The 26,662-nt window shown below is 42.9% G+C and overlaps 1 protein-coding gene across 1 annotated transcript in view; it reads left to right on the top strand.

Annotated features, from left to right (window-relative positions):
* LOC119176957 (nose resistant to fluoxetine protein 6-like) overlaps nucleotides 1–26,662 on the top strand; it is a 49,729-nt gene that overhangs the window by 14,007 nt on the left and 9,060 nt on the right. The window contains exons 3-9 of the mRNA XM_075878272.1: nucleotides 6,043–6,157; nucleotides 6,317–6,401; nucleotides 6,818–6,900; nucleotides 17,688–17,870; nucleotides 18,361–18,454; nucleotides 20,018–20,104; nucleotides 22,464–22,629. Coding sequence (XP_075734387.1) covers nucleotides 6,043–6,157; nucleotides 6,317–6,401; nucleotides 6,818–6,900; nucleotides 17,688–17,870; nucleotides 18,361–18,454; nucleotides 20,018–20,104; nucleotides 22,464–22,629 — 813 coding nt within the window. The remainder of the gene's footprint in view (nucleotides 1–6,042; nucleotides 6,158–6,316; nucleotides 6,402–6,817; nucleotides 6,901–17,687; nucleotides 17,871–18,360; nucleotides 18,455–20,017; nucleotides 20,105–22,463; nucleotides 22,630–26,662) is intronic.

Genomic DNA, 26,662 nt, shown 5'->3' on the forward strand with positions numbered 1-26,662 from the left:
GGCTGTCTATGTTGGAAGTACGACCTGCTGACGCGAGCTTCGAGTGTTCGGTGACACTTTGCCGAAAATGAGTGATCATGAACTTGATGCGGCAACCACGCATACTCCAGGGCTGCGTAGTGAAGACAGGTTACAGGAAGCTAGACTTGCGAAAGTTGTTATAGCTTTCACTGATACAAACAGTGTCTTAACAAATAATGATATTTTCAAAGCAGTAATACAGCTTCAGGAATAAAAAAAAGCAAGTGGTAATGACACCTGTTGGAGCTTCTAACGCGAATATACACTGACCAATATCCAAAACAACAGGAGAAATATTTAAACCAGAAGTCTACGATGGTTCATCATCGATGAGTGCTCAGGCCTGGCTTGACTTTTATGAATATGTGTGCGATCAAAATTCTGGCAACACGATCGTGATAAAGTAATTAACATGCCATTTTAATTGGGAGGTGTCGCGAAAATGCGGCACGAGATACGAGCAACAGCGAAGACCGGACATACTTAGGAAGATTGTTGTGAAGATTAAAAGCAGGATTTTCGGTCAACTTTCTCTGAAGACAAGTTTCATAGCTGGGACCGTGCATTGGACTTCAAGTACTTCTCTGGTTCGATTGTGAACTACGTTTCTGAGTGATAGAGGCTATTGCATGCCGCAGATCCTACACTCTCCAACTCATCACTTGTGTGTCTGATAATATGAGGACTCCATAAATGCATGCAGCACCATATTCATCTTGGAAGACCTCAAACGCCCGAGGAGATACTACAGATCATGAAGCTGTTGGTTCCACATTCTGCGGCGACACCAGTCAGCACGCCTGAATCTCTTCCAGCTACTGGATGGCGAGATATGCTTAGCAAACCGGATTCATCTGTGAAATACAACACGAGACAGAAAAAGAAGCATTGAATAATCGAAGGAACGTCGGACGATATCTTGTCTCCAATGAAAAAAAGATTTTTTTTCACTAACCACGCCAACCTGGTGTACGTGTCTACGCAAATTAATAAAAGGAACGTGAAAGCTCTCCTTGATATTGGAGCTTCCATTACTGTTGCCAACAAGAGCGTGATTCCCGAGTTGAATGTAATGAAGGATTGTGCTGTCATCGTAAACGGGTATGATGAAAAGAAACAAGTGCGTGATGAATGGAATGACATCTTTATTACGGGTCAAGGCAAGAGCACCACAATAAAAGCATTGGTCCTTGACTGGATGAAATATGAGGTTCTCTCATCACTTCCAGTAATGCAAGAACTATGTTTTAATCTCTATTTGAATGAACAAGTTACCACGCAAGATGACCATCAGCTGGCCACAGTCATCGGTGATCATCCCGGTAAGCCCGCTGACGCAGAAGATGTCGTTCGCGTGTGTCCCGAATTGTTTTGCATAGGCGGATACCCAAAAGCGACCTCAAAGTTTCAAGTTCCATTCGAGCGGCGGGATAGCACAGTGGTGAAAGAAGCTTTGGCTGAAGGGAGAGCTACAGAAAGTTTTTGATGCCAGTGCCATACGGCCTTTCACGTCTTCTTTTGTTTCGCCTATGATCATCGCACCTAAAGAGGACCGACCATTTTGTCTTTGCACCAATAACAAACAGACAAACAGCATGACCCTTTTTCTTTTCTGATGCCGGATATTGACTAAATTATAAGTGAAACCGGAGGGTGTAAAGTTTTTTGTCGTCTCAACATGTTCAAAGGATGCGGCCAAGTGCCTCTGCAAGAAGAAACGGAGACGTTCTCCACGTTCATTACACCAATTGACGTATATGAATACAACACATTTCCATTTGACTGAAAACATTCGCCAGCCTGGCTTCAGAAAATGATCAACAGTGTTTTGAAGACACGCTGAGGAATCTTCTGTACAATTTATGTTGACGACATTTTCGTCTACTCACGGTCAGTAGAGGAGCGTTCTGAACAACTTGAAAAAGTGCTAGAACCCTTAGTGACGCAGTCATGAAGGTAGATGAGAAATAAGAAGAGAGAATTCTTCAAGTCAAAAGTTATTCGCCTTGGAAGAGTGTTTGACAGAACTACCAAGACTACTAAATAGGAGTCCGTCCAGAGGTTTACGATGCTTACGAAGCCGCATGATATTTACTCACTGCAAGTTTTTCTATGACTCGCGGTCCGCTTTAGAGGTTTTATCAAATATTTCTCGAAGATGACGAAGTGCTTGACGGTGATTACAAAGAAGGAAGGACCCTTTCCTTGGAACCAAGAATGCGAAAGGGCTTACCACGAACTTGTACAGCGCATTCTTTTGGACCCTGTGCTTACCCTACCAGACTACAGTTTACCTTTTAAGATGAAGACGAACACCTCAAAGTATCGTATTGGAGCTGTTCTATACCAAAGAGATGTTAATTCACCACCAGCCCAGCAGATGAGGGTTTTAAGATACTACTCCTACACCTTCAACTGAACTCAGCAGAATCATTCGACAATTGAAAAGAAGGCTCTTGCCGCTTTGATGGTGGTCCGTTACTTTCGATCATACATTTACGGAAGAAAGTTCTCATTGTACACAGACCATCAAGCACTCATGCACCTTTTGAATATGTCAGAGCCCGCAGGAAAATTGGCACGATGGTTCAACCCACCCTGCAGGTAGACATCTTACAGACGCCGATGCCTTGTCTCGATTAGCAATTGAAATTCCACATGAAAACCTAAATATAAAAAAATTACAGAAACGCTATAGAAATCTTCAGTTCAGGGATGGCAAGTTTACTGTTCCAGAGACACTGATTTTAAAAGTTCTTTACTCGTACCATGGCAGTCCGGAATCAGGTGGTCAGGATGGTTTTTCGCGGACCTATAACGAAATTTTTAGACGCTTCACATGGAAGAACATAAAAAAAGCGTCGAAGAATATGTAAAGTCATGCCACTTGTGTAAGTTGAACAAAGCGAAATACCGGTCTCAACCCGACAAGCTCGTTTTTCCAAACCACTCGGAAAAGCCTTTTGAAGTCGTGCATGTGGACTTTGTAGAGTTGAAAAGGAGGAATACTGGATTTCGCAAGACACAGTGTTTCCTAATTGCCATATATCAGCACACGAGAATGGTAGCGGCATGTCCTCGATAAAAAGACGCAAACAGCGTTATAGCTTTGTTTAATCGAGCTACAATCTCACAGCTGAAAGTTATAACAACAGACAATGAACCGGTATTCTTGAATAGGAAGCTGCAGCAGTGGGCAGACAGCCGGAGTGTTGCGCCACGCCGTTGCGCTTTCTTTCACCCGCAGGCCAATGAAATGGCTGAAAGGGTCATCCGTGACATCAAGACATTCATCTTAATGTATCGAACGTTTAAAGGCGGGTGGAAATGCTGTCTAGAAGCGTCTGTTGCACACCACAACAGGACACACACTGCGAGCCTTGCCTGCAGCCCACACTTTGCTGCTCACGGCGTAGCTCCAATATTTCCAGTTGACAAAGAACTTAAAATCGACGACAAACTGCAATTGTTTGAACAGCGCAAACCAACGAGGAACGAAGGAAGTACTGAAGGGGGATGAAGATCCAACTCGACAAACGACCCCCAGAACAGAGGCCGTATATGGCCCTAAACGATTTCGCGCTTGTGCTGAAGGGTCTTCCGAGTATGAACACAAGGATAATTGGGGATCTCAGAGGTGTCAATATGTCGGTACAGCAAGGTGTGCTCAAAACCATAGGTTACCTTAATAATGCACAACTTCAATTCGCTGCTACAAGCAACGTTCTTCCCTATCACCCCAGGAGAGGCGGAGAAAAAAAACAAAACAGGGGGAGTGCAAGGAAGAAGACGGAAAAGAAAAGACAAGAGTTCAGATCATGGAGGCGGAGAAAGAACTGAAGTAAATAGTAATGGCGACCGTGTTGGCTCTCATATTCTTGGTGCCTATACATGAGTCAATATTGAAAATTTGGCAGATCCCATGTACCATGGGAATGAATGTGACTGTGACTGGACAGAGAATGTGACTGCGACGCAATTTTTTGTCCAGGTAAATGGTACGAAATTACGCTTAAGATATGCACAAATGTTTTATGCACGGAACTATGTTCAACAGTCGCATATTTTTTACATAACAAGTTGTTTACCGTTGCGTAACGATGTCAACACCAGAAGCGCTAAACTGAGCAGTAAAGCTTGTGCGTGCGAGGATGGTGGCTATGGCTGGCTGGTACTACGTAGACCACCTTTAGTGGATTGCATATAGGCTTACATATAGATTTAGTGGCCAGCATATAGACTGTTTTTCTAAAGCAGTTCCGTGACCTGGCGTAGCTCTGTGGTAGAATAAGCGATTGCCGAGCATGTTCGATGGGTTTGATTTCTGCGAAATGCTCGTATTTTTTTTTCTGTTTTTATGGGTCAATGCTGCCAATGCAAGTTTTGCTTAACGTTCTCACATATAAATTACCAGTGTTTCTTCTCACGATTCCTTGGTATAGCAACATAATCTCGGTGATATATCTTCGAAAACAATGCGGAAAGTAAAAAAGTGATCCAAATCCAGTAAAAAAATCGGTAGATTCTACGTACAGCGGGAATCGATAATATACAAAGCACTAATGAGCAAGGTTGAATTGTGACGTTAAAATTAGCTCAACGTTACGAGGCGGACCTAAATTGTTCCGTACATGACTTTTATGTCATGATTATCATGTTTGCGCCTGGAATTTGTGCTGTTCGTCCATTCACGTCACGTAATACCAAATTTGGTATATGTTAAGCTAGCAGAAGGGCCGCAAGCCTCGCTATGAGCGTAGCTTGTTGTCATGTTTTACGTGACACGCATGTCATGATTATTACGTTTGGATATGTCATTTGTCTTCATCGTCTATTAACATGACGTGAAACAAATTTAGTATGTCTGAAGCTAGTGAAATGGCCGCGAGTGCATGATGAGCGTGGTATGTAGTCATGTTCTCACACGACACGAATATCATGTTTTCCACGAGAGGGCCTGTAACTTATGTTCGTTATGCACTCATGACACACCACACCAGTTTTAAAATATATGATGTGAACGAAACCACCACAGGAGCAGCAAGACCATGACATGTAAATTATGACATTCATGACATACATGGCAAGATTTTCATGTTATGACTAGTCACTTATGCTCGTAATACAGTCATTTTATGCCATACCAATTTTTGTATAGATTCCATGGTTCAAATGGCCAGAAGCGGTTAATGTTATATGCGGCCACATAAATAGACGGATAGATAGATAGATAGATAGATAGATAGATAGATAGATAGATAGACGGATAGATAGATAGATAGATAGATAGATAGATAGATAGATAGATAGACGGATAGATAGATAGATAGACGGATAGATAGATAGATAGATAGATAGATAGATAGATAGATAGATAGATAGATAGATAGATAGATAGATAGATAGATAGATAGATAGATAGATAGATAGATAGATAGATAGATAGATAGATAGATAGATAGATAGATAGATAGATAGATAGATAGATAGATAGATAGATAGATAGATAGATAGATAGATAAAAATTTGTTAAGGGGCTGCAGTTTGCTAAAAAATCAGTAAAGTAAAAAGTTTGACGCGTTGCTGTTGGTTATGTGTCTCTCTTTTCCTTGTGTGCCGTATTTGTTGCCCTTCTGTTTATGATGAACGTTAAGGAATGCTTCGCAATTAAAATCGTATGGTCTGGGTGAGAAATGAAGCCAGGCCTTCTTTGTTGGAAGAAGGGGTTCTACTCGTCACTATATGTGTGAGGGGTTATAGGGTATGCAATTGTGCACCTCATTCTTCCTGTTCGAGTCCCCAAGAACAAAAGTTTAGCTCATAACGTCAAATAATAACGACAAACATTTATTTGTATTTGTTGTGCGTCTGAAGCTGTGTATTAACGTGTGAGACAAACTGAATCTACGTGTAATTTTATTGGATTCAGTCTGTGGCAGTAAAAGTTAAAAAAAAAATGCCTGAAAATTCCGCCTACACAAAATCGCCGAAGAAGGACGCAAACACTTTTACTTTTTGCAGGCAATCGATTTCGCACTAGAAAGTGGAAAAAACAAGTTCGTTGAAGGCGTGCGCATCGGGCTATGCTTCATTACCGACTGCAACCAAAACGATATTCGAAGTCTTCTGCAATCACGTGAGTACGTGTAACCGGGCTGTCCTGAGGGGCTCTTTTAGGTTGTTGTATCATGAAGGCCCTAGCATGCCCGCAATTTGACATTACAGAACGGATATTTAGCAGTTCTTTTTTTTCTCTAACTGACGCATGCTGTCTTTCTCTTTTTACGTCCCACAGTGGTCCATGGAACGATTGATCTTGACGTGAAGGACTGCGTAACCGGCTTGAAGCCTCCAATGACGAAGACGCAGAGTTTGATAGTGTGGGCACGAGTTTAGCTACTATACGTACTTTGTCTACAGCTATGACTACACCATAATCTATGCTTAGGCAAGAGTATGTTTAGTGCACTCAACAAAGACACTAACCGCTAGTGTTCGTACATAATGAGTTTAAGTATGGTAAATTAAACTCTTTGAAAGTTTTGGTCCTATGATAACCTAAACGTTTTCAAAAACTGTACTTTTGCTGTTTTTTATATTGCGCACTTGCATGTATGCCATCACTGACTTTGTGTATAACGAGCTGATGAAAAAGATAAATGATTTAAAAAGTACAACTGATAGAAAGCATCAACGGTGTTTATTTGCATAGGTGCAACAATTTTACAACTTACTATTTTTAAAGTACAGCTACAGTCATCGCGGAAGCTTCATTCTTAGACTTTTTCTCACGCAGGGTCGCCCTGGGAATCCTCGCAGTGGGCATTTGCTTAAGCACCACCCTGGACATTTATCTGAGCCGCACAGATGCAAATAGAAGTAAGTTTCGGAGCTGTATACATGCGGAACAACTAAAAAAAACTTCAAGATGTAAGAAAGATTGTCCAGTCGTAATAGTGAAGTACACTAGGGCCAGATCTATAGATAAACTTTTCATTGTATGACCTCGTGTACTGCGAAAGAAAGTAACACTCAAATCATAATGGTAGTGAAGAGCAGTCGTCGGTTGTCGCAATGAGATTTCTATATTAAATGTATTGGCTGTTTTACATGCCTCATTGCATTTATATTCCAGTGCAATTGCTGGGGATTTTGTAAACTGTACAGTATGTTGCATGGGTATTCCCATATTACCAGCGATTTCATTGCCATCGTCGATAAACATTCGAGAAAGTCCCGACGCATTAAGGCGTAACTTGCGCCAAGTGATAACACGTGTTGCTGTCCTAGCCACTGAAACAGGGTCACCGAGAAGAATAAAAACAAGTAATTATTGATAAGTGGGGTTTAACGTCCCAAAACCACCACATGATTATGAGAGACGCCGTAGTGGAGGGCTCCGGAAACTTCGACCACCTGTGTTTCTTTAACGTGCACCCAAATCTGAGCACACGGGCCTACAACATTTCCGCCTCCAACGAAAATGCAGCCGCCGTAGCCGGGATTCGAACCCGCGACCTGCGGGTCGCGGGTTCGAATCCCGGTTCGAATCCCGGTTCGAACCTTAGCCACTAGACCACCGCGGCGGGGCGAATAAGAACAAGTACGCTGCTGACATATGGTATATGCATCTAACGCGATATTTGAGAAGTCTCCAACTTTTTTTACATCGAAGATAAAACAATAAACAAGATAATAACTGATCATGGTCTGTCTAATTTAATAGCATCGAACGACTCTCATAGTTTAACAGAAAATAAATTTTCGGTACGGGAAAAATTTAGCCAATGCACAACCAGCCCGTTAACTTTTTTTTTCTGTGTCGTACTAGTATTTCGACAAGGAGGAATTCTTTTTAAAACTAAGTAAAATGGCAAGGTGTAAATCATTTGGACTGTATCACATTTCATATAAGATCATAAAGTGCACATAAAGAGCTGCCCTCAATAACCACAGATAATGCCGACATACGTTTTTGTAGACGGCGCTCCCTATTTTATTTTGTTTTGTCGCACACTGAACGTTCTTTCAAATGCTTTGGCTTTCAAAAAGACATCACTACATGAGTCATGTTTTTGTTTTGCATTATTTTAAACAGTTAAGCTTTATGGTAACAAGAGAGAAATTGTTCTAAACTGTTATATACATTTCTCGTGGCAAGTTAGAACCTCCCATAACTATTAAGGTATAGCTCCTCCTGTTCGAAAAACGCCTGTCCCATGAAAGCTGTGCATGAAGCTACTTAACGGCAGCTCCTGCAATGAAACAGTAAGAAACGAGCCAGCTAATTCCGGAAAATCATTTCATATGTACCAATTTCACAACACCTCTGCTGGATTTAATTCCCATGCTTACTTAGCCTCGTGAAGGAGGAGGACAAAACTTGTATTAAATTTAACCGAGGAAAATGGTTTCCTCTGCTGCGGGAGATGACAATGGTTAGTCAGCCAGCAGCCCCTGCTTCTTGGTGGGGCGGCAACTCCAAGCGGTTCTCTTTTCAACCACAAATTCATTGATTCTATATCTATCTGACCACATTGGAACCTCAGGGTAACCTGTGCCGAGACACTAAGGCCGACTTTTCCACTCCGAGTATGCGTGTGCAATCGTCGCCCGCAGAGCTTGCATAATACCACGACGTGGCAGTGGGAGGCCGCACTGCTTGACTCCAACCCTTGCCTCGCTGAGTAATTCTTTAAATAAGCGCTGTAAAGATACACAGCGAAAAACAGTGAGGCTTAATCTTTTGTTTTCGAAATTACTAACCGCTCTTATCAGCGTGATAATTATGGTCAGATCATGCTTAGTTTTGACAACCATAATTCACTGAAATACCTGTATACCTTCCTTTTTACCCTTTCGATGCGAACCTCTTGTATTTTTTTCCCCTCCCCTTTTTTTACTGGCTGCTTTTTTTCTTTTCTCTACTCAGCCTATACGGCATTGTGCACCAACTCCATGCCTGTTCTCCTATGCTCCTTCTCTTTTGTTTTCATTGGGATGAGGGGTTCGCAGCGCAAACATATACATGATAAGATAGTCAGTTACTGCCATCAAGAAGACAAGTCCATTAATTTTGTCGAAACGTTGTGTCCAAAGATACCCCGTGCTCAAGAATTTGTCTTTTCTTCAAGCTTGCATAATTCCCTGAACTTATCATTTACACCACTGTACATATTTTATTATCACTTGAAATAATCTGCACTATCCACAATTAGCGAAAAATAAAAGAAACTATTCCTAGTTTCTACATATGATGGGTGAGGGATTTCGTTTATTGGAATTAGGGCAAATACTTTGCACGTTGAGTTTGTTTTGTTTTTTTTAAGGAAGAAGAGGATAAAAAATTGGGGGACCCTTAAGCTTCGCCTTTAAGAGTTGAACGCGATAATAATCAGGCTCCTAGTGCATCATCAACCGCTAAGTGCATACTCATTCATATGTTTTGTCACGCACGCAAACAGGCACACAGTAGATTGGACCAGAGCGCGCTGTTATCGCCGAATGGGCTTGTTCTTATCGTAACACCTGTCGATCAAAATGCACTGAAGGGGCCCTGGAACACTTTTTAAGGTAATCATGTAATTATTTCACTAGAACAGCTTATTGCCTCACGAATTCAACGCCGCGAAAACTTTAGGAATCCGTCTAGCGCGAGTGGAGTTACGAAGGTTTGTCGCATGCTGCGAATGACTTATCTCTTCTCTCGTGCCGACGAAAGTGCTGGAAGCTAAGCAGGGAGGAGCAGGAGGGCAAAGAAATTACCGCGCCTCATGACCTTGAGCTCTTTTTTTTTCTTCGAACGCACGGCTTTTTCAGTGCGATCGCGCACGCACGCACGGACAAGTGGCGGCTTCTCACGGATATCTCGGTAACTTGATTTTTCGGTCACAGATGCACAGAAGATTTTTCGCTCACAACCAACGGGGCCGACGCCAGCGGCGGGTTTTCTGCGACACGAGCTATTTAACGCTATCGTCTTAAAACGAAAAAAAAGGCAAGAAGTTCAACTATAGACGCGTGTCTGGTTCACTGCATTGTGCTGGTGGCAGGTGATAAAGGGAAAAAGGGATAGAGAGATAAAATGAAGACCACATGTAAAAAATATCAACGTGAGTTATAGCTACACTGCTCCGTTCGATAGTAGTGGACGCAGGCCTTCAGGCGCATGACGTTCTACGGTAGATTGTCGAACCATGGAGCTTACTTAAAGTTAACAGAGCCCAAAAACGCAGAGCCACAGACATGAAACAGGTGGGACAAGCGCTGACTTCCAGTTGTAATTTTGTTTTGACAAGGAAGCTCCTGTAAATAGTCGAGGTGAAAGCAAAAACAGTAAAAAAAATGAAGATAATGAAAACTGATGAAAACATACAAGACTGTTGAAATTAAGTATGCACATCCAACTAGCCCGATCAGTTATCTTTTCAAGTCACGATGCTTACTCAAGGTTAGCAAGTGCTGAACGTACAACATCCAGTACCTATTGTACAGACTCGGAGTATATATGGTGATTTCAGCCGGCCGACGAAGAGTTATCATAAACCTCCCTGGAAGTGTTAAACGCAAAATGAATGATACAATTTTAAAGCTTTTTCACTTTGTGTGTAAGGCTACAAGTTTTGCGTGCGTTTACTGAAACAAGCATAATAAGACAAATTGTGAAATACTTTAGCTGATTTGACAAAGTGTCAAATCAAGTAGAGTATGGCTATGAAACTCATAGTATGTGCCGGGAGACACTTATCTGAAAAAACACGCTTTTTATGTTGTATGGCTGTCGCTGTCCAGTTTTCAGGTCAATACCGTTATATTTTTTTGTAAAAATGAATAATCAACAGAAAGAAAAAAAAGTACATTTTCAGTGCTTTCGTAAAATCAACACGAAATGTATTTACCAAAATCAAACGTAAGAGTGAGCGTGGCTTTTGTTAAATAGAAAAGCCAAGCTCATATTTACGTTTGGTTTTGTTTGAGTGGGTTTGTACGCTTATAGAAAGATGTATAAGCGTACAGGCGCAAGAAATAATAAAAAGAGACAAAACACACCTCAAGAATTTGTCTCGTCATCGGTTTTTTTTTCTTTTTTTTCTTACCAGGATGACTAGGAAATAAATTACAGGCAAATGCCTATTTTAGTTCTTGTGTTCCTGTAAGGTCGGTTTGATATATGAACATGTATTAGAGGTTAGTTTTATATTGTTTTTATAACGCCTATAAATGTCTATTTTGGACGTTTGTGTTTAAGTTAATAAGTCCCTATAAATGCCTACTTTGCAAATTGGTGTTTATGTGAACACTCTCAAATGTTGCTTTCAAGTACGGTAGGAAACTTGTATTCATGTTACCCGGCGAAATTGTGATTTCGTAACTTTATATGGGGTGCAACCTATACTCCATCTCAGAAGTTTCTTTCAGCGCTATCAACGCTACAAGGCCTCTTATCCCATCATGTTGGGGTGAGCGCCCATGAGATGAAGGGCAAGTGGTGTTCGTTCTGACATTTCACCTCTTTCTGGGCCGCGTAGCATTGTATATTGTTGCGCATACCTGCGAAGAAAACGAAGATGGGTGAACATGCTGGCTGCCCCAAGCTGGAAAAAGGAGGAAGACGACGACACGGCGATCATCAACCTGTTGGCCGCTCCGGTGCTTCTCTTCGCGACCACTATAAACGGCCCCTTCAGCCGTATACGTCCTGGTCCTCCTTGAGCGTAACAGATTGGTGGAGGTGCTGGGTAAGACAAACCCAACGACGGGAGCTTCATTACCAGGAGTTCGCCGCAGCCGCCGCCTTGCCAGACTCCCGCCTGCGCCGATCGTTATGGCCCAAGATCAGCCATCTGACGCTTCAAGGCCAACTCCAATGGGTTTCGTGCCCTACTACCGAGTCCCACAAACCTTCGCAGGAAAATCGGGAGAAGATGTCGACGCGTGGCTCGTCCAGTACAAGCGAGTCAGCAAGTCCAACGGCTGGGATGCCGCCGCTCAGCTCAGCAATGCGGTCTTTTCCCTTACGAATACTGCGCTCGTGTGGTACGAAAACCACGAGGACACACTGACCACGTGGGACGTTTTTGTTGCGGAGCTGAAAGCGAGTTTCGGCTACTCGAGCGTCAAAAGGAAGCGGGCTGAGCAGACATTGTCTCAACGCGCACAGCTTCCAGGTGAGACATGTACCACGTATATAGAAGATGTGCTCAAGCTCTGCAAGGTGGTCAATGATGAGATGTCAGAAGAAGAAAAACTAGGACATTTGCTGAAAGGCATAGCCGAGGATGTCTATAATTTTCTCATCGGAAAAGAGCACCTGAACTCGGTGTCCGGCGTCATTCGGCATTGCAGCACTTTCGGACAGCTGAAAATGCGCAGGATTGCTTTAAAGTTCGGCCGGCTCACAAATGTTACAACGGTTGCCAGCATCGACACGAGCTCCTGCCCAGACCTGTCCTCAACGATTAGACAGATTGTTCGCGAAGAACTTTTTCGCTATAGAGAGCAGACACATTCAGCAGTTGATAACCATTCTGTAAACGACCAACGTTCGGTTTATTTGCCACGTGAGGCTGTGACTACGCCGCCGCCTTCTACAACCCCTTGGCAATCGATGCTTAGTGCAGCAGCTGCGGAGTACAGCGCACCACCACAGCCAAGGAGAGCACCACGCTTGCCAGCTTCTCGCCATGACCGATGCCCTCAGCGTCCACCTTCTTCGCGACGCCCGGTCTATTCCTATGATATACGGGACGAACCAACCCACTACGCCAGGGAAGACGATGTTCGATTCATCGACGAACAAAGAGAGATTCGACCTCTCACAGTTTGCTACTCCTGTGGTGTCCCAGGACATATTTCGCGATTTTGCAACCGTCGACGTGTAGCCCCACGGTATGGCCACCCATCACACTTTCCACGGCCTTCCGAATGACTTCGCGACGACCCGCGAGCAACATACTATGGCCCACCACAACACTCCACACGATCGTCTGATCGACCGCACGATGGCCCTAGGGCAACACACGTGCTGCCTCACGAATACTACTGGACACGCAGCTTCCGGAACCACTCCCATACATCTGATAGAAGCTTGACGCCTCCACCGTCTCATGTGCCCCGTTCTCCTTCACCCCGGCGTCTCAACATGTCTCCTTTGCCACAGGAAGACTAGCAAGCGTGGCCGATGGAGGTGAGGTCGCCGGAGACGTGCTAATATCAGAATTACCTCCTGTGTTGATGCTCAAGAACAAAGTACGTGTTTTTGTTGACGATGTGCCTGTGATGGCTTTGCTGGATACGGGGACAACCACTTCTGTCATGAGTGCGTGTTTTAAAGATGCCTTAGGACGGAAGGTTTCATTTAAGTAGAACCAAGCTTCGAAGTTTTGTGGAATGAGTGGTGAGCCACTGCATCCTGTTGGTGTATGTCAAGCTCACGTTTTTCTCGGAGGCCTGGTTATCCCAACGGAGATCGTGATTATACCACAGGCGACACATGATGTTATTTTGGGTATAGACTTTTTGAGGGAGTGTGGTGCTACTGTCGACTGCCGCACAGGGACAATATTCTTGAGTGATCACGTTCCGCCAGCACTCTCGGAAAACCCTGTGGATGGTGAGACGGCATTGTGTGTCTGTGGCGACACGATCATACCACCGTTTTCAACCGTTCGATTACCTCTTAATTGCACCGATAGCTATTCCGCCAACTTTGATGCCAACGTAGAACCAGTGTACACCAACTGCATGGAAAAGAATGTGTTGATGCCACATTGTGTGGTGTTGATCGGACGTGGACGCGCTGGCTTATGGACTGTCAATCGCTCCACAGAACCAGTGGTGTTACCAAATGGTCTAAAGTTAGCCGTCGTCAGTGGAACACACGAGGCCTTACTGGTGACCAAGCTTAGGGATGCACCAGAAGAGCATCGTAGTCACAGTTTGGAAACGGCTCTTCTGTCAATGGTTAATAAGTCGCTGAGCACAAGTGAACGCCGAACATTGGTCAATGTACTTTCGAAGCACGTTTCTGCATTCGACTTTGCGCAGAAAGACAAAACGCCCTAATCCCTGCTTCTCGGACACGTCACACCATCAACACTGGTTTGGCCAATCCGATTAGACAAAAGCCATACCGTGTTTCGCCATCCGAGTGGCAGATTAATAATGAGCAGGTGAACGAAATGATTCAGAACGGAGTCATTCAAGAGTCGGCAAGTCCATGGGCAGCCCCATTAATTCTCGTTAAAAAGAAGGACGAATCCTGGAGATTTTGCGTCGATTATCGCCGATTAAATGCTATAACAAAAAAGACGTGTACCCACTTCCACGTATTGATGATGCCATAGACTGTCTGCATTCGGCCTCTTATTTTTCCTCTGTTGACTTAAGATCGGGCTATTGGCAAATTCCCATGCATCCTGAAGATAAAGAAAAGACAGCCTTTGTAACCCCTGACGGCCTTTTTTAATTCAATGTGATGCCATTTGGACTGTCCAACGCACCGGTGACGTTCGAGCGATTTATGGACACAGTTCTTCGTGGCTTGAAGTGGAGTATTTGCATGTGCTATCTCGACGACGTCGTCATCTTTGGCAGAACCTTCAGCGAACACAATTCACGTCTGAATACTGTACTGACTTGCATAAGAAACGCTGGCCTTGTTCTAAACTCAAATAAATGCCACTTCGGAGAACAACAAAACCTTGTTCTCGGACACCTAGTTGATCAGAATGGCATCCGTCCAGATCCCAAGAAGACAGCAGCCGTTGAAACGTTCAGTGTGCCGCGCTCTGTTAAGGAGCTCCGCAGTTTATTTGGGCTTTGCTCCTATTTTCACCGCTTTATACCTAAATTTGCCGATGTCGCGTATCCACTGACATGTTTGCTTCGAAGAATACTCCCTTCGAGTGGACTCCGGAGTGCGACTCCTATTTTCGTCAATTGAAGTTCCTCCTGACGTCGCGGCCTGTTCTTCAATACTTCAACCCATCAGCTCTAACAGAACTGCACACGGATGCCAGCAGCATAGAAATTGGTGCCGTCCTAGTTCAACGTTATGGTAACCGCGAGCACGTGATCGCATACGCAAGTCGCTCCTTGAGTAGGCCCGAGCAGAATTACACTGTCACGGAACAATTTGATTGATTTTGTGGGGTTTAACGTCCCAAAACCACTATATGATTATGAGAGACGCCGTAGTGGAGGGCTCCGGAAATTTCGACCACCTGGGGTTCTTTAACGTGCACCCACTGTCACGGAACAAGAATGCCTCGCGGTAGTATTTGCGATTCAGCGGTTTCGGTCTTACCTATATGGACGCCCTTTTACAGTCGTCACCGACCACCACTCATTATGTTGGCTTGTCAACTTTCGGGACCCTTGCGGCCGTCTAGCGTGCTGGGCACTTCGGCTACAAGAGTACAACTTCATAGTCTCGTACAAAACTGGTCGACGACACGCCGACGCAGATTGCCTTTCGCGCATGCCACTGAGCACTACAGAGTCTGACGCCGATGACCTCGACCACCTCGTAGCTTCTGTGTTTCCCGACCTCAGTACTCTCAAAAAGGAACAGCGAAAAGACACCAGGCTGTCATCGTTCTGCACAGCTTCTACGGTATGCCATTTCCGTGTACGCAATGGACTACTGTATAAGAAGAACTTTTCCAGCACTAGCGCACGTTTCCTCCTGGTAGTGCCGGAAAGCCTTCGAACAGCGATCTTAAGTGCTATGCACGACTATCCTACGTCCGCACATTTAGGTTCTGCGCGGACGCTTTACCGTGCTAAGGAACGCTTTTATTGGCCGGAAATGCGACAGTCAGTCGAGGTGTATGTGGCCAGCTGCACGCAGTGTCAACGCCACAAACGCCCATCTACTGCTCCGCCTGGTCTTCTACAGCCCTTGCAACCTTCAAGCACACCTTTCCAACAAGTGGGCATTGACCTCGTGGGCCCTTTTCCAAAGTCGGCTAAGGGCAATCGCTGGATAATTGTATGCGTCGAGTACCCCACGCGCTACTGCGAGACGGCGGCCATACCAACCGCAACTGCCAGCGACGTCTCTGTGTTCCTGCTGTAGCACGTTATCCTCCAACTTGACCCGCCTCAAGTGATCATCAGTGATTGTGGACGACAGTTTACGGCTGATATAGTAGAAGAGCTGCTTCGATTGAGTGAGTCCCACCTTCGTCACTCGTCACCATACCATCCGCAAACAAATGAGCTCACGGAGCGCACCAACCGCACAATTCTAAACATACTCTCTATGTATGTGGCATCCTACCACAAGAACTGGGATGACGTGCTGCCATTTATAACGTACGCGTTCAACACAGCTAAGCACGAGACAACAGGCTATAGTCCCTTTTTCTTGATGTACGCACGACCGCCACGGCACACACTTGACACAGTTTTGCCAATCTCGGCGCACGAGAACCTCTCAGTCGCCAAAATCCTCTGCCTTGCAGAAGAGGCGCGTCGTATTGCTCGTCTACGCACTTTGGCATCACAAAAAAAAAATCGAAGGCACGCTACGACGTCCACCACCGGCCTGTAACTTACTATCAAGGTGACTTAGTGTGGCTCTGGACTCGGGTACGGAGACGCAGGTTATGCCAAAAGTTCTTGGCCACATATGACAGACCGTTGGTTGTTCTCAACAAAATTACCGAAGTGACGTACACAATCGCTCGCCTCACGAGAAGTAGTAGAAGAGCCGCTAAAACCCAAGCAGTCCATGTCGCTCGACTGAAGTTGTATACACCAAGGGGAATCAATTACCTCACCCGGCGGGCTTCGTCTGCGAGGGGAGGAATGTTGCGCATACCTGGGAAAAAAATGAAGATGGGTGAACATGCTGGCTGCCCCAAGCTGGAAAAAGGAGGAAGACGACGACACGGCGATCATCAACCTGTTGGTCGCTCCAGCACTTCTCTTTGCGACCACAATAAACGGCCCCTTCAGCCGTATACGTCCTGGTCCTCCTTGAGCGTAACAATATCTTCGCAGACGAGATCATGAGCACCCTTTCAACGCACTTCTATTGCCTACTAGAAATGCTCAAACCTTGTAAGAGTTATGGGGTTGACAGACAGAGAAGGAATTGAACCTGTGCAATTAGACCCGGTTAATACGTGGCTCAAATACCCGTCTGGCCTGTTAGCTGTCGGGCTATTAACTTGTGCACTGTCCTTCTTAGCCATACCGAATAGAAAATGCCCAGGAGCATGTTTATTTGACTGTGGACACTTAGCTCACCATTCTGGAAAATAAAAGAGAAGACTGTGTTCTGAAAACCCTTGAAACAAATTGCATGGCTATGCTAAACCACTGATGATTTTGTACTATCATAACCTAAAACATTTCTCTTTGCTTTCCGGTCCATAGATACAGGTCCCGTACGTATTTCTTCAAAATTTGATCTTGTGTAAAAGTTTATTGTGCCTATATTTACGATTTTGCTGGCCTGAAACAGTGCTTCACCTGCCTATTTTTGGCTCCTGAAACTCTATTTGTGAGTGCCTATAAATCTGGCCTCTAATGTAATGACACCAGTAAGATATATACAACGTTAATGTATAATTTTTTCAATAAAAAGTGGTGCTCGACCTAATTTTGATTGCGGAGCTTGTATCTTTTGCTTCGTTTTTTTGGCATACATCCAGGTTTCCTTGTGAAACTCCTGACAGCATTCTCATTGCGATTAAATCTGGAGGCTCTTCTCGTTGGGGTCAGCGACAAAGATTCTGACGCCTACATGTTCCGATTCTTTCATGGTCTGCGATTTTTCAGCATGTTCTTGATTGTGATCGGCCATTCCTACAACATATTCGATTTCATCAATACCTGTGAGTACTCTACGTTTGTCGCAGGTTTGTGTTTACTGTTATATGCGTCGTCTATTGTTTAAAATTTATTCTGTATTGTATATTTATTACAGTTTACGTATTTGTGTTGGATATGCAGCCTTTATATTTTTCGGAGCTTTTCTGTTTAGCATGTAAATGTTCTTTCTCGTAGGGACTGAAAGTGGCCGAGTATGATGTCACGTCTGGTTTAAGTAAATGTCAATAATGAAAGCAACCCACTGAGGTGAAGAATATGAGTCAGAAAGGTAGCTACCTTACTGCTAAAAAATAAGTATCCTCAGAGATAAAAGAATATGTGTGGTGCTGTCAAGGCCTGTGTGAGTCAGCGCACAATAAAAAAAACAAGCTAAAACAGACAAACAAACCGAAATCAATGTATTGCACAGTGTGGCAAATTATCCAAATTTAGGTTGTTGCTTTTTTGACTCCCAATTCGTACTAATCCTCTCTTCGTATGTTCTCCTAATAGCACGCTTGGTGAATGCTCTGCATTATGCTGACAACATCAGTTTTTCTCTGGTAATGACTGGGTATTTGAGTGTGGACGTTTTCTTCTTTCTGAGGTGAGTAATAGTTTGTTGAGCTCTTATGTTCATATCGAATCTGACGACGAACAAACTCGAGATTCATGACAAATCCACAATAATGTGTTGCGCCTTGAAAGCAAAAAAAGAACTGACTAGAGCTTGCTACAACACGTAATTCGTCTTATTAAACTTACAAAAATGGTGATGAGTGATGACACGACTTATGTATGAAAGGAAGGGGAATAAATATAGAAAAAAAGCAGGGAGGTTAACCAGGGCTGAGTTCGGTAGGCTACCCTGCACTGGGGAAGGGGGGGGGGGTGGAAGGAAAGTTATAGAGAAGGAGAGAAAAAGCACTGGTTGGAGCCGATGCGCAACAGTTTCACGCTTAACATCACAAAAGATGAATCATACCAGTGTCCTTGAGAAAATCGAACAGCACCTTTGTTGCCTTTCGGAACTGTGATGAGCAGCCCCATAGTCCCTGTGCCTTGTCCACAGTGAAACTGCTGCAGTAGAGCTGATGTAGAACAGTGCGAAGTTGAAGCCTCTCGTTTGCGTATATCGGGCAGTAACACAAAGGGTGTTCAATAGTCTCATAGAAGCCACAGTCATTGTACTCCGCGTTGTCACCAATTTTAATCTTAAATTAGCAGGTCTAAATTATTAGGCGTTGGTGGTAGCTATGCTCAGACGCAGACGGCACAACACTGTACCTTCCTCGCAGGAAAAACCTGGGCGTAGCCGCAGTCAAAAAGATGGGTCGAAAGAATACAGTCGATGATGCGTCAACCGTGATAATCGCCACTTCCGGAGTGTCATGTTCTAAGCCATCTTACTAATGTATCAAGCCGCGTAAATCCCAGATAAAGGCATAGGAACAAAGTTTGTTTCTACGTGTGCTTTTCTGGCAACTTGATCGGTGAGGACGTTGCTGAAATTACCGCAATGAATTGGTATCCACACAATGGACACGTACAGTAAGCATAAAAAAGTGGTGATAATATTTCAAACCTGCTTTTTCATTATATGAAAATAGGAAACATCTATTTCATAAATTTTCAACAAAGGCTCCATTTTGAGTTTCTCAGTTGCAGAGACCACGCTAATTTACAGCCTTGTTCGAAAATTAGCGCTATATCAGTGTCCTGTATATAGTCGCTATGCGTGACCTAGTTAAGCCATGACGCTTTCTGACTTGCAACAGCTATTGTCATATGGAGATATCAAAGTGCAATTTATTTTATTGAGGTCCACGACGCCTACACGAATTTAATAGGAAGCAAAATGGCTTCGCAAGTAATGTCCGGAAATGTCTAAATATTTTTTCTTAGTTTTATACTTTGCTTTGACTTTCATCAATAATCTGCTTCAAATAATAAACAAACACTCTAAACAATGAAAACCGGGTGCAGAGCGCACTTGATATTATGCATGTCTGACATGTTTAGAACACTCACAACAGTGAAACACGAATTCAATACCACCGCCACCACTCAAGCACAATCACTTGCAGAGTTGAAAATGGCAGGCGCAACCAGATCAAGTAAGCACTTGAGCTCATGAGCGGATGCTTTAACAAGCGTCTTTCATTTTCAGCGGCTTCCTCCTAGCTTATAATATTGAACCAAAACGTGACAACATACTACTGACGGGACTCATTGCCATCGTGCGGCGTCACATAAGGTAAGTTAAATTGCTATGGCTTTGAATGTAACTTAACTGTGTTGATCACGTTCGAGCTGAGTTAGCTAGGGACACAGGCCGAAGCCGAAAGGTCGCAGTGATGAGACGCACGCTCCGCTTCCCCAACAAAGGTGACACCATTTATTCGCAGTACATCCTCTTTGTACACATTTCGATAGAGGGCGCCCCAAAGCCAAAACAGCTCGAGTGATGTATATTACGCGCCCTTTACATCAACTGCTCTTTGGGACAATGAGAGTGAAATGTTTGTCAACACAGCAGAATTCGAGGTTTTGTCAGGAAACTGTAACATCAACAACGAATGTATAGGACAAACTGCAGGCTAGTTGCTTTATATTTTTACTACCAGTTAGCCTGATTGCCTATGCTACGTTATTGTACTTTTTGTGAACGATTGATTATTATGTTGTATGACCACATGTAAGACCGTAAAAAGCGTAATATAATCATAATACTATTAGCAATGGGTACATGGCACGCGAGGGTGGTTGAAGCTTTTTCATAATTAAATACAAAACAGCATCGTTATAATGCTCAGTGATTCTAAAAGGGTCACATTGTTAATTACTTATCACAATAGCTACCTTCAAAGGACCTGTTTGAAATAATTTCGATAATGATATTCGTGTGACATATCAATAACAATGAATCCACTGTCTTCGGCTTCACTGCTGCCTAACCCAAAGGCCGGTGCACGTAAATTTTTAGACTGCGGTTTGAAGGATGATACCTCTAGTTACGTATAGACGCGAATCTTAAACTTCTTCAGCTGAAAACAGGGTGTGACTCACCCACTTAGACTCAAGATCAGAGTAACATTACTCATGCAATCAGCACAATGCCGCGTTTTGCGCTATATGTTTTTAGTTTATTGATGTTATTCTTGGTTCCCGCCACTAACGATTCGCGCTCAGCTGAAAAACTTGTCCCATCATCACAAAAGCACTCGTCATTCACTCTTTCCATTTTTAACATGCTCTCGATTTTCACAGAGTTTAACATTTTGGGATTGTCATTATGTTGACAAAATTTCTGGAAACTATTTCGCCTTCGCAAGGTGATGAAATCTGGAAGAGAAATATACATCTCACTAGACAAAACAATGGCATGTACTATAAAAAAAGTAATATTTGAGTTTTACCGTCCCAAAACCACTATATGATTATGAGAGACACCCTGGTAGATGGGACCGGAAGTTTCGACCACCTGGGGTTTTTTAACGTGCATCTAAATTTAAGTACACGGGTCTCAAACATCTTCGACTCCATCGAAAATGCTGCCAACACAGCCGGGATTCGATCCCACAACCTTTTACTTAGCAGTCTAGTGCCATAGCCACTATACCAACGCGGCGATGCAAGAGAGAGAGAAAAAAAAATAGTAACCTTAAAAATGATACAGTATTAATAGGGGTTAAAGGTAAAAGCAAGACTACGTATTCTGCATGGCAGTCAGTTATTCTGCCTCATAGCTCTGCCTATTGATGCTTGAAACCACTTTGAAATAACACCTTATACAGTTGTCACATGGAGCAATCACCCTCGTGAAGATGTAGCATTGAAAATCAGGTCGTATGTCACACCATATGAATTCTGTAACGAGTGGGTTACCCACCTGCCAACCCATTACAAAGAACTGGGTAATTACTATTCATTAGCAGGCGCAGCCAAAACACCAACAAAATAGGCAGCGGTCAACGTGACCCCTCAAGCTCCAATGACGACAATAGATAACAGTGCCCCACGGGAAAGTTATCACTTTTTAATAATCTTACACGAATGTACAAGGGCCTCTGCCAGTTTTTTTTTCTTTTTTGGTGTTTAGTAGTTCCACACAAAAAAAGAACTTTGCACTAAGCTCTGTAAGGCTTGAAACAGTGAAACTGGACAATTTTGAAGACTATTGTGGTTGCTTCTACGCTGTTTTTATACCTTGACTATAGGTGATGCAGGTTGAGTCTGGGCTGCTTATAACTTGTTCCTAGGCTTTATCTAAGTAATGCTAGGTTGCGTTTAGCTAAATTTTTAGCGCATCAAGGTTCGAGCAAGAGTGAAACACTTGCACATCTTCTTTTGCTTGTTAGCAGAGGCTGTTGCTTACAGGTTTTCTATAATTTTGCTCAACTTAATTTTTCGAAGTCAACACATTTGGAATCCAGACTGTGGGGCAAAATGCTTAGGTTACTACACTGGGAGCGATTTTGATGACCCTTGTGAAGAGGGAAGTAGTGTCGATACATATTTAGAAAAACCTTGATAGTCTTGCAAGGGATTGACAAAGTGGCTGTTACCGAAGGGCAGTAATCATACGAAAGGAAAATATTCGAATTTTTTTTCAGGACAACAGCTCCCGTCTTTTTTGCCATGGTGTTTTGCTTATTGGTACTGCAAATCGCATCCGGCCCCAATTTGAAGCCACTGATGGAAAAATTTTACTATGAATTTCGAAACCAGTGGTGCCACATTCTTCTCCAAGTACGCAACCTCTACAGCGAAACAGAAATTGTGAGTACTGAATTCTCTTAGGTTATCATACACCTGTCTGCTGCTCAGTTTCGAAATGAATATCCGTAGCTAATTTTGCATAAAAGGGCAGAATAAAATTGTGTCATTGTGATGAAAGAGAAGTTCAAACATAATATCTGTAGTACGTAGTACTACAAAACTATAGTATGTAACATTAATCAGTTGCCTAAAGTTATTAGACTCGTTTGCGCTGAAGGTCAGTTCTTTGCGCACAAGAATACGCAACATCTAGGTGTTTCAAGATTTACCCCCTTCATGTGAAATGAATGGTGTTTGTTGAAACCGTGACGGAGTCAGCTGCTGGATGAACTTTCACCCACAGTAGTCAGAAACGATCACTTAGCGTGTCATACGCAAAAAATAAAAAAAAAAACTTTTTAAAGGCGACCCTACTACATTAATTGCGGTTCATAATGTCATAGATGGGCTTTGAGAATTTTACTAAAACGAGGTTTTATGGTTAATTGTTTACGATTACTAATTCTGACCCTCGAGTAATTCAATCGCTTCAGAATGCTCCACCCATTCTTTCTATAGCTTTGCGCGTCACGTCTTAATAAAAAATGAGGTACCCGTCCGATTTATGTACCTACTTGATTTTCATTCTTTACATTTCTCTAACCTTCTCATTGTTAAATGCTGTAAGGTGCCTAAATTTAAACTGCTGTAGTGATACCGGAACTTATAAATTGACCAACTTTATGAATCAATTGAAATGACAAATAAATAATTGACATTACTCCCTAATATCAACAATCACTACTGATATGAGGGGCACAATAATGGTTTTTCAAGGAATATTATTGACTCAAAAAATGACTTTTTGAAGCAAAAGCTCAGCACAAGTGCTCAGTTTTTGTTCTTTTCCCCCGTAGCATTGTTGCAAAGTGCTGCAAGTATTGCGCAAAAAAAAATGTGTGAAAGCATGTTGATTCTACAGAAAAAAACACCCGAGCACGATAAAAGCGACTGATATGTGTTAATTATGTCATTTGTTTCTTTAATATGCATGTGTTTCAAGTTGCATATTAGTTTCTATGGCCGCAGAAGCTCTCAGACAGTGATTATTGTCCTTGAATGAATGAAATATAGAAAAAAAGAAGCAATATGATGTTTTATTTCTTTACTTATTCAGTTATTTATTTATTTCAGGCACTTTGTAGAAGGTCGAAATCGTCTGACATAAAAACCACACTCAAAACAGAAAAGGCAGGCGCAGCTATCATGTGCACATGGAACTCAAGTATTCCGCTTGCAAGGACGAAAAAAACAAATATTTTTGGGAAGATCAATAACTCTTGCATCCAACTGGCTCTAGTCACGCGTAATAAAAATAAAAATAAAACACGGTTGATCCCTCCATCATAGTAATCGGTATAGAACACAAGTGAAAGCACACGTCACAAAAGTTGATTGATTGATTGATATGTGGGGTTTAACGTCCCAAAAACCACCATATGATTATGAGAGACGCCGTAATGGAGGGCTCCGGAAATTTCGACGACCTGGGGTTCTTTAACGTGCATCTAAATCTGAGAACACGGGCCTACAACATTTCCGCCTCCATCGGAAATGCAGCCGCCGCAGCTGGGATTTGAACCCGCGACCTGCGGGTCAGTAGCCGAGTATCCTTAACCACTAGACCACCGCGGCGGGGCAATGTCACAAAAGTAGCTGAATGTTTATGGTGAAAGCTTATATCTTCTCAAACTAATATTTTACGGGCGTCCTGTGTCAGCGGCGTCCACACGAGATTTGAAAAAGAAACGATCATATCATAACTAAGTCACGATATGATGTTGTTATAACTTAACAGTGACGTCACGGTGATGACGTTGTCACTTGCCCTCGTAGCTTGGTGAATGGTGGCCCGATTACAGTGACTTTGCAAAACTAGATCAGGTGCCCCCAATTCTTGACGCAATGAAATACCACGTTATGCCCAGAATGCTTTCGTAGGGAGGTGGAGCAGGAGCAGTACCTACCTCGACTGAGAACAGAAAGAAAAAGTATTTCGTTTGCCGGTCGTTTTAGGGGAGTGCATAAGGGACACTGTGTGCTTTTGTACGTTGATAAATGAAAGCTTGCCAATGTCTGTCTGTGTTTTGTAACTGTAGCACCATTCAATGTGGATGCACTCACTTTGAAGCATGGTGGCACGTCTTCATCTCGATGAACAACATCAGGAATCATGATTTAACACTTGTGGCAGCCGAAGAACTTGACATAAACCCGAAAAGCAGCGGTTAGTGAATCGCGTCAAACATGGCACCACAATGCACATTGCCACTCCATTGGCTCTCATTCAAAGTGTCGTAAAATGGTAACTTGAGATTTTGTTCACGCATATAACACACAGCTCTCTAAGAGCGTGGGAGGTGGAGTTCATAGCACGAACCAGGAACGCGAGAAATTATTGTGCTTCCCGCTGTCTCAAGTCTGCCAGAATGAGACGCTCGCTATGAATGAAGGGTAGAAGTGGAAATTTAAGGGCTTGTATTTCTTTGTCAGACACAATATTAATGATCACTTTTTTGCGTCACATTTAGGCTCCACACTTTTTTCTTTATAAGTACGTTAAGTTTGCCACTAAAATATCTCCTATACTTTCCTTCGCATCAATGTCTATTAGTTCTAAATAATATTGTGTATAACAAGCGAAACAACCCTTAAATGTACACTCCTTTCTTTCAATCATAGCGAGGGTCTCGTTCTGATGAACTTGATGCCTTCAAGTAGTATGGGAGGAAATATTAGTCCGCTACCAGCTTGTAATAAGTTCACGTGCTGCGTGACGCCACCAGGCAGAAAAAGAGTGTTCCAGACTCACCGTCATGGCTGCTAGCGCCACTGATCGACACTTCCTTGTTTAAATGCACATATATACCCCACATCATGAACGTGAGGGATGGCCACCGATCTATAGCTCAGTGGTATCTGACGCATCATTCGAAGGTCACAGGTTCTGTGCCCGCCCACGGCAAATGATCCTTTCGTACGCTTTTCTTTCTTGACATTTACAATACCATTTCTACTAATAACATCCCATATACTTTTCTTGGCATCATTCCCTGTTAGTTCTCAATAATGTTGTATCTGGTAATAAAAAAAAACGAATCCTTACAGTTCCGCTTCATTTTTTCGCTCTCTGTACGAGTTACATGCTCTATGTTTATTTAAGAATAAGCTGAAAAAAAATGCGTAGACGCCAAGTATTTAGTATGTTCAACGTGGCCAAGCGATGTTCCTAGACAAGCTCTAACAAAAACAGAACCAAAAAACGGCATGACCGTGAAATTTCGCACGCCGATTCTACATAGTAGTGGCATGATCCCTTGCCTTAAGAACAGATTCCTGTATACACTTAGGCTTATCTCACAAATATTGTCCACAAATGTCACGTGCTGCCAGAGAAAATTTCTAATTAATGATTTTCTTTTCTCAAATACAAATCGTACAGTTCTTACAATATTCTAGGTTTAGAATATATATAAAATATTGAAGTATAAACTCAGAAAATTTCAGCAAAATAATCGAATAAGTTACTACAAGAGGTATATCAAATTTAGAAAAATTTAAAATTACTGCTTGGGAAAAATGAGTGAAAAGTGCTCACAACATAAACCAATGTCGACTATACAAACGCATTACTGCTTGGAAAATTTGAAATAAAAATATATGAAGACGGTAGCGAGTGGATATCGTTATTCAGCCTAGCCAAATTTATTATAAAACAATACATACATGCAAACCAATGATAGAAAACTACTTATAAGCCACTTGCATCCGTGTGGAAGCGTAGTTTTTCGGTGCCATTTCAAAAAGTATTCGAGTGCGTCTACGCGCTGGCCAATGGACAGTTTTGCCTCTGTGAATGTGTAATATTTTTGGGCCTTAAAATAAAAAAAAATTTTTGGTCGACCAACCATACCACTCTCTCGTCAAGCAGGTAAATACTGAATATGATGGGTATTCATTCTAAATTTAATTAAACAGCTAGAAGAGAGCCTTC

The sequence above is a fragment of the Rhipicephalus microplus genome, chromosome X (assembly GCF_043290135.1).
Source record: "Rhipicephalus microplus isolate Deutch F79 chromosome X, USDA_Rmic, whole genome shotgun sequence".
Classification (NCBI taxonomy): domain Eukaryota; kingdom Metazoa; phylum Arthropoda; class Arachnida; order Ixodida; family Ixodidae; genus Rhipicephalus; species Rhipicephalus microplus.